At 41.1% G+C, this 8584-nt stretch overlaps 1 protein-coding gene across 1 annotated transcript; it reads left to right on the top strand.

The window, feature by feature from the left end:
- The first annotated feature begins 5310 nt into the window (after positions 1 to 5310).
- Positions 5311 to 8048, top strand: LOC132481578 (melanoma antigen preferentially expressed in tumors-like). The gene is made up of 4 exons (XM_060086441.1): positions 5311 to 5600; positions 6331 to 6657; positions 6770 to 6823; positions 7496 to 8048. The coding sequence occupies exons 1-4, from the start codon at positions 5311 to 5313 to the stop codon at positions 8046 to 8048; spliced, it is 1224 nt and encodes a 407-aa protein (XP_059942424.1).
- Positions 8049 to 8584: the final 536 nt, after the last annotated feature.

Below are 8584 nucleotides of genomic sequence, written 5' to 3'. Positions count from 1 at the left end.
CATCTTACCCATAGGTACTTCATGACCTTTTTTTTTTGTTTCTTAGATTCCATTTATATGTGTTAGCATACGGTGTTTATTTTTCTCTTTCTGACTTACTTCACTCTCTATGTGAGACTCTAGGTCCATCCACCTCACTACAAATAACTCAGTTTCGTTCCTTTTTATGGCTGAGTAATATTCCATTGTATATATGTGCCACATCTTCTTTATCCATTCATCTGTTGATGGACACTTAGGTTGCTTCGACATCCTGGCTATTGTAAATAGAGCTGCAGTGAACATTTTGGTACACGACTCTTTTTGAATTATGATTTTCTCAGGGTATATGCCCAGTAGTGGGATTGCTGGGTCGTATGGTAGTTCTATTTTTAGTTTTTTAAGGAACTCCCATACTGTTCTCCATAGTGGCTGTATAATTTTATATTCTCACCAATAGTGCAAGAGTGTTCCATTTTCACCACACCCTCTCCAGCATTTATTGTTTGTAGATTTTTTGATGATGGCTATTCTGACCGGTGTGAGATGATATCTCATTGTAGTTTTGATTTGCATTTCTCTAATGATTAATGATGTTGAGCATTGTTTCATGTGTTTGTTGGCAATCTGTATATGTTCTTTAGGAAAATGTCTATTTAGGTCTCCTGCCCACTTTTGCATTGGATTGTTTTTTTTTTTTTTTCTTATTGAGCTGCATGAGCTGCCTGTAAATTTTGGAGGTTAATCCTTTGTTAGTTGCTTCATTTGCAAATATTTTCTCCCATCCTGAGGGTTCTGTTTTCGTCTTGTTTATGGTTTCCTTAGATGTGCAAAATCTTTTAAGTATCATTAGGTCCCATTTGTTTATTTTGTTTTTATTTCCATTTCTCTAGGAGGTGGGTCAAAAAGGATCTTGCTGTGATTTATGTCATAGAGCGTTCTGCCTGTTTTCCTCCAAGGCTTTTATAGTGTCTGGCCTTACATTTAAGTCTTTAATCCATATTGAGTTTATTTTTGTGTATGGTGTTAGGGAGTGTTCTAATTTCATACTTTTACATGTACCTGTCCAGTTTCCCCAGCACCACTTATTGAAGAGGCTATCCTTCTCCACTATACGTTCCTGCCCCCTTTATCAATGATAAGGTGACCATATGTGCGTGGGTTTATCTCTGGGCTTTCTATCCTGTTCCACTGATCTGTATTTCTGTTTTTGTGCCAGTACCATACAGTCTTCATTACTGTAGCTTTGTAGTATAGTCTGAAGTCAGGGAGCCTGATTCCTCCAGCTCCACTTATGGTTCTGAAGATTGCTTTGGCTATTCAGTGTCTTTTGTGTTTCCATATATATTGTGAATTTTTTGGTTTTAGTTCTGTGAAAAATGCCAGTGTTAGTTTGATAGGGGTTGCATTTAACCTGTAGATTGCTTTGGGTAGTAGAATCATTTTCACAATGTTGATTCTTCCAATCCAACAACATGGTATAACTCTCCATCTATTCGTATCATCTTTAATTTCTTTCATCAGTGTCTTATAATTTTCTGCATACAGGTCTTTTGTCTCCTTAGGTAGGTTTATTCCTAGATATTTTATTTTTTTGTGGCAATGGTAAATAGGAGTGTTTCATTAATTTCTCTTTCAGATTTTTCATCATTAGTGTATAAGAATGCAAGAGATTACTGTGCATTCATTTTGTATCCTGCTACTTAAGCAAATTCATTGATTAGCTCTAGTAGTTTTCTGGTAGCATCTTTAGGATCCTCTATGTATAGTATCATGTCCTCTGCAAACAGTGACAGTTTTACTTCTTGTTTTCCAATTTGGATATTCCTTTTATTTCTTTTTCTTCTCTGAGTGCTATGGCTAAAACTTCCAAAACTATGTTGACTAATAGTGGTGTGAGTGGGCAGCCTTGTCTTGTTCCTGATCTTAGTGGACATGCTTTCAGCTTTTCACCATTGAGGTGGATGTTGGCTGTGGATTTGTCATATATGGCCTTTATTATGTTGAGGAAGGATCCCTCTATTCCTACATTCTGGAGGGTTTTTATCAAAAATGGGTGTTGAATTTTGTTGAAAGCTTTCTCTGCATCTATTGAGATGATCATATGGGGTTTCTCCTTCTGTTTTTTAATATGGTGTATCACGTTGATTAATTGGCATATACTGAAGAATCCTTGCATTCCTGGGATAAACCCCACTTGGTCATAATGTGTGATCCTTTTAATGTGCTGTTGGATTCTATTTGCTAGGATTTTGTTGAGGATTTTTCATCTATGTTCATCAGTGATATTGGCCTGTAGTTTTCTTTCTTTGTGACATCTTTGTCTGGTTATAGTATCAGAGTGATGGTGGCCTCGTAGAATGAGTGTGGGAGTGTTCCTCCCGCTGCTATATTTTGGACGAGTTTGAGAAGGATAGGTGTTAGCTCTTCTCTAAAGTTTTGATAGAATTCGCCTGTGAAGCCATTTGGTCCTGGGCTTTTTTGGCTGGAAGATTTTTCATCACAGTTTCAATTTCAGTGCTTGTGATTGGGCTGTTCATATTTTCTATTTCTTAGTGGTTCAGTTTCGGAAGGCTGTGCATTTCTAAGAATTTGTCCATTTCTTCCAGGTTGTCCATTTTTTTGGCATAGAGTTGCTTGTAGTAATCTCTGATGATCCTTTGTATTTCTGCATTGTCAGTTGTTACTTCTCCTTTTTCATTTCTAATTCTATTGATTTGAGTCTTCTTCCATTTTTTCGTGATGAGTCTGGCTAAAGTTTTATTAATTTTGTTTATCTTCTCAAAAACCAGCTTTTAGTTTTATTGATCTTTGCTATCGTTTCCTGCATTTCTTTTTCATTTATTTTTGATCTGATCTTTATGATTTCTTTCCTTCTGCTAAGTGTGGGGTTTTTTTTTCTTTCTCTAATTGCTTTATGTGTAAGGTTAGGCTGTTTATTTGAGATGTTTCTTGTTTCTTGAGGTAGGATTGTATTGCTATAAGCTTCCCTCCTAGAACTGCTTATGCTGCATCCCATAGGTTTGGGTCTTCATGTTTTCATTGTCATTTGTTTGTAGCTATTTTTTGACTTCCTCTTTGATTTCTTCAGTGATCTCTTGGTTATTTAGTAGTGTATTGTTTAGCCTCCATGTGTTTGTATTTCTTCCAGATTTTTTTCTGTGATTGATATCTAGTCTCATAGCATTGTGTTCAGAAAAGATACTTGTATGATTTTAAATTTCTTCAATTTACCAAGGCTTCATTTGTGACCCAAGATATGATCTGTCCTGGAGAATGTTCCATGAGCACTTGAGAAGAATGTGTATTCTGTTGTTTTTGGATGGGATGTCCTATAAATATCAGTTAAGTCCATCTTGTTTAAAGCTTGTGTTTCCTTATTTATTTTCATTTTGGATGATCTGTCCATTGGTGAAAGTGGGGTGTTAATGTCCCCTACTATGATTGTGTTACTGTTGATTTCCCCTTTTATGGCTGTTAGTATTTGCCTTATGTAGTTAGGTGTTCCTATGTTGGGTGCGTAAATATTTAGAATTGTTATATCTTCTTGGATTGATCCCTTGATCATTATGTAGTGTCCTTCTTTGTCTCTTGTAATAGTCTTTGTTTTAAAGTCTATTTTGTCTGATATGAGAATTGCTACTCCAGCTTTCTTTTGATTTGCATTTGCATGGAATATCTTTTTCCATCCCCTCACTTTCAGTCTGTATGTGTCTCTAGGTCTGAAGTGGGTCTCTTGTAGACAGCATATATATGGGTCTTCCTTTTGCATCCATTCATCCAAACTATGTCTTTTGGTTGGAGCATTTAATCCATTTACATTTAAGGTAATTATCGATAAGTATGTTCCTGTTACCATTTTGTTAAATGTTTTGGTTTTTATTATTGTAGGTCTTTTACTTCTCTTGTGTGTCTTACCTAGAGAAGTTCCCTTAGCATTTGTTGTAAAGCTGGTTTGGTGGTGCTGAATTCTCTTAGCTTTTGCTTGTCTGTAAAACTTTTAATTTCTCCTTCAAATCTGAATGAGATCCTTGTTGGTTAGAGTAATCTTGGTTGTAGGTTTTTCTCTTTCATCACTTTAAATATGTCCTGCCACTCCCTTCTGGCTTGCAGAGTTTCTGCTGGAAGGTCATCTGTTTATCTTATGGGGATTCCCTGATGTGTTCCTTGTCGTTTTTCCCTTGCTGCTTTTAATATTTGTTCTTTGTGTTTAAACTTTGATAGTTTGATTAATATGTGTCTTTGCGTGTTTCTCCTTGGATTTATCCTGTATGGGACTCTCTGTGCTTCCTAGACTTGATTAACTATTTCCTCACATCCTCCTCAGGAGCTCCTTTAAGCAGAGCTCTTAATCCCCTCTCCTGGCACACCAGGAAACAAAGAGGCAAGAAAAAGTCTCTTGTCTCTTTGGCAGCTCCAGACTTTTTACTGGAGTCCCTCTCAGCTAGCCGTGGTGCAGTATCCCCCTTCAGGCTGTGTTCATGCAGCCACCCCCAGTCCTCTCCCTGGGATCTGACCTCCGAAGCCCAAGCCTCAGCTACCAGCCACCACCCGCCCCGGCGGGTGAGCAGAGAAGCCTCTCGGACTGGTGAGTGGTGGTCGGCACCGATCCCCTGTGCGGGAATCTCTTCGCTTTGCCCTCTGCACCCCGGTTGCTGTGCTCTCCTCCGTGGCTCCGAAGCTCTCACCCTCGCCACCAGCAGTCTCCTCTCACGAAGGGGCTTCCTAGTGTGTGGAAACCTTTCCTCCTTCACAGCTCCCTCCCACTGATGCAGATTCCATCCCTATTCTGTTGTCTTTGTTCTTCCTTTTTTTTTTTTTACCCTACCCAGGTCCGTGGGGAGTTTCTTGCCTTTTGGGAGGTCTGAGGATTTCTGCCAGCATTCCGTAGGTGTTCTGTAGGAGTTCCACATGTAGATATATTTCTGATGTATTTGTGGGCGGGAAGGTGATCTCCACGCCGTACCCTTCTGCCATCTTGAAGCTCCTCAGGAGGAAATAATTTCAGGAAGGCAGCTTGGTGGTCAGCATTGTCTTCTGCTAACTTACCTCTGATTTCTAATGGCATTTTTATCTCATGTAAGTGTGTGTGTGTGTGTGTGTGTGTGTGCGTGCATGTGTACGTGTTTGTACACATATATAATTAAATATACACACAAGTCCATTTTCATTCTATTCCTATAGTAGAGGTCACTTGAATTGGCCCTATGATTCACCACATACTTATTCAATAAGTATTTTGTCCATAGCTAACCCTGGAAGCAAACAAGTGACTATAGATATCTTCTCAGGATTTCTAAATATTCTCCACTCTGAAGCAGGTTTTTGAAGATGGACCAAAAGACCACAGTCACCCTCCTTGAGCTTGCTGCAAAGAGTCTGCTGAATAATGAGCCTGCAGCTATCCATGCCCTGGACGAAATCCCAAGAGACCTCTTTGTTCCATTGTTCAACGCTGCCTTCTTGGGTGGGCATAAGACGATACTAAAGGCAATGGTGAGGGTTTGGCCTTTTCGCTGTCTCCATATTGGGTCATTGAACACACGGGAGTCACACTATGACATCTTGGAAGCCATGATTGATGGTCTGCAGATGCTCCCTGCCAAGAACTCTTCCTCTTGGTAAGACTATGAGTAGTAGAGACACAGGGAGTCAGCAGGAGGGTATGCTGTAGCCTGGGGCAAGGGAATACCTAACCATCTCCCAACAGTAGACAATGGTGAATACTGCAGTCTTTGCAGAGCTGTCGGTCAGCACTTGGGGTCACCTTCGGGACTCTATTGCTTTATAGTGTTGATTATAGAATAGAGGTGCTTGAGGATACTATGAATGGATTTGAGTGTGATTACACACAAGTGGAATATGGGCATTGAGACAGGGAAAGCCTGGAGGTGAAGGAGGGGGTGGGGAAAGGATGAAAGACGCTGCATTTGTGTGGAAAGAACTTCTTGGTGAATGGCAATGAAGTGAAAACCAGGGTTAAAGTGCACTGTCCCTGCTTCTCATCATTGATCTTGCTGGGTTATATTAAAATCAGCTATCTCTCATGTGTTCTGTCTCTTCCTTTCCTTCCAGGGGGCCCAGACTGAGGATCCTAGATTTAAGGCATGACCCGGACTGTAAGACAATATGCTCTGAGATTGGGACCGCATTCCCTTTCTGTTTTAAGTCATGCCTTTACTCTCAGCACTCTATCCTTAAGATAGAAGAAGCTCAGCATAGTGTCATGTGCCTCGGGATTGGTAATTCCGGGTCTGAGACTCAGTCAGCTCAGGAACCCATGGAATTACTAGTGGATATTTCCCTCAACAGTACCTTGAGAACAGAGCAATTCCTCTCTTTCCTTTGTAGTAAAATTCAGCAGAACTTTGGGTCCTTGCACGTCTGCTGCAGAAATTTGCAAATCGATAGAATGTCTGGCCACAGAAGTATCCTGCAGTTTGTGGATCTGGGTTGCATTGATCACCTGGAAATGGATCAGGCTAATCTGAGTGAAGTCGTCACCCTTTTGGCTCGGGTGATCCACCTTTACAGCCTTACTCTGTACAACATGCCCTATAAATATTTTGAGAGAAGGAACTTCAGATCTTTTCTCCTCTGCCTTGGGCGGCTGGACAATCTCCAGGAGCTCAGCTTATCTTTCTTCTGCCTCACAAATCAGCTGTACAGACTGCTCAGGTGAGGGGGTGGGTAGGAACCTGGGTTCCCCGAACACCTCATTGTTAAGACAGAAGAGACCATGCTTGGATCTTCCTAAGCTCCTTGTAACCCATTTCTCTTTTTGCCTCAGCATAGGCACTGCTGGGATTTTGAATCTAGCCGGGGGAGAGAGGGGTACCTTACGGTGAGCAGCAGATGAGGTTAGAAAAGGAAGCTGTGCTCATACATTCATTCATTCATTCATTCAGTGGCCATGGGCAGACCCTAAAAGAAGTCTGTAAATATATTGGTGAAAAAGACTCAGTCCTTCTCCGATTGGACTTTACAGCTCTCTAGAGCGGAAGAGGAGGCATTCAGATGGAGAAACATTAAGCTATAGGACTAATGCACATGCCCATGGATGGGCCCCAATAGTTAACACTGCCAGATAATTTTGCTCCTGTATTTCCCCCAAGCCTTAGACCCTGAATGGAGAGCTTGTCATCTGGGAACTAGTCAAAGGAAACCCTCAGTTGGCTGCTTTCCCAGACCCATCCTCGCCAAATAAGTGAATCAGATGCAACACTGATTATGTCGTATATACTAAGTGCATGCAATTTCTTCACTTAATCTTTCCCGCAGTTCTTTATAATAATTACTACTGTGCACGTTTTCAAGATTAAATCCCTGTACCTCAGAGTTGTAAAGTAACTTTCTCAGGGTCACAAATGTATAAAGTCTGATCCCAAAGTCCACAATGTTAACCACCTGTTGCAAACCGTGAACACAGTACTTTATTCTAGAGCCTTAGGTACCTATAATTTGGGGCTCATTGCCCTCATTCTTCTGAAATAACCTTATGTTTTTCTCTCTATAGAGTTGTGCCACGTCAGTTGGATACACTGTATCTACCTTACTGTAGCCTTTCTGACAGAGATGTCACTGTCCTGTCCGAGAGCTCTCAGGCCACCCACCTAAGGGTATTGAGTCTCAGTAACAACCATTTCTTCTCCGAAGTTTATGAGCCCCTGCAGACTCTGCTGGAGAAGGTCTCAAGCACCTTGCAACATCTGGAGATAGACAATTGTATGATAACTGATTCTACTCTCTCTGCCATCCTCCCAGCCCTGAGCCACTGTACCCACCTCAATTTCCTTAGCTTTGCCTTCAATCCCATTACAATGCTTGTGCTCAAGAGCCTTCTGCAGCACTTGACATCCTTGATGAAGCTGAAGTATGTGATTTATCCTGTCCCTCTCCATTGCTACGAGGAAGGGAATTTTCATGACAGTTTGGACCGACAGAAACTTGCTGAAGTTCAGGCTCAGTTGGAGGCGATGCTGCACGGGGCACAGCGGGACGACATGAAATGGGTCACTTGTGATTTCCACAGTACAAGGAGGAGATTCAACACTGATGTGTGGCCATGAAAGCGTTCACTTTTTTTTTTTTTTCTGCCTGAAACCCAAGTTTGTAGAGACACGTGTAAAGTTCTACTATTCTACAAAACTGGGGTTCGGAACACTGGATAGGTAAACTGATCTCTATAAAAGAGGAACTTTAAAAAGGAAATAGAGGAATTTGAAAGGTCCGCTGGGTCTCTTGACTGCCCTCTACATCTTCTGGTTACTAACCACAGTGTTGGGTATGTGACATAAGCTGACCCAGTCATGGTACATCATTTCCTTATCCACACTGATTGGTTCACTTATCCATTTATGGGCACTTGACACAAGTCAGATCAATTGAAACTCTTCCTAGAGGTGATAGTTGTTGAATAATTTTACCATCTAGGCACCTGCAAACTTCTTGTGTTTCTGATTACCTCAGGTGTCTTACGAGAAACCATATGCAACTAAAAGGAAACAAACAAACTATGCACACTACCTACTGGTATCCTCATCAGCATATTGCTGCCTGATTTCCCAGGTCTCAGACCCCTGGCTCAGTTATTCCTTATTCCACA

The sequence above is a fragment of the Mesoplodon densirostris genome, chromosome X (genome assembly GCF_025265405.1).
Source record: "Mesoplodon densirostris isolate mMesDen1 chromosome X, mMesDen1 primary haplotype, whole genome shotgun sequence".
NCBI lineage: Eukaryota > Metazoa > Chordata > Mammalia > Artiodactyla > Ziphiidae > Mesoplodon > Mesoplodon densirostris.
The sequence above is the reverse complement of the archived record's forward strand: the minus strand, read 5'-3'. Positions and strand labels throughout refer to the sequence as shown.

What these genes read in the sequence shown, in the direction of transcription:
- LOC132481578 (XM_060086441.1), top strand. Translation starts at nt 5,311, where the DNA reads ATGGACCAAAAGACCACAGTCACCCTCCTTGAGCTTGCTGCAAAGAGT. An exon ending in GCCAAGAACTCTTCCTCTTG is followed by an intron (nt 5,601 to 6,330) that starts GTAAGACTATGA and finishes TTTCCTTTGTAG; the next exon opens with TAAAATTCAGCAGAACTTTG. An exon ending in CAGCTGTACAGACTGCTCAG is followed by an intron (nt 6,658 to 6,769) that starts GTGAGGGGGTGG and finishes TTTTTGCCTCAG; the next exon opens with CATAGGCACTGCTGGGATTT.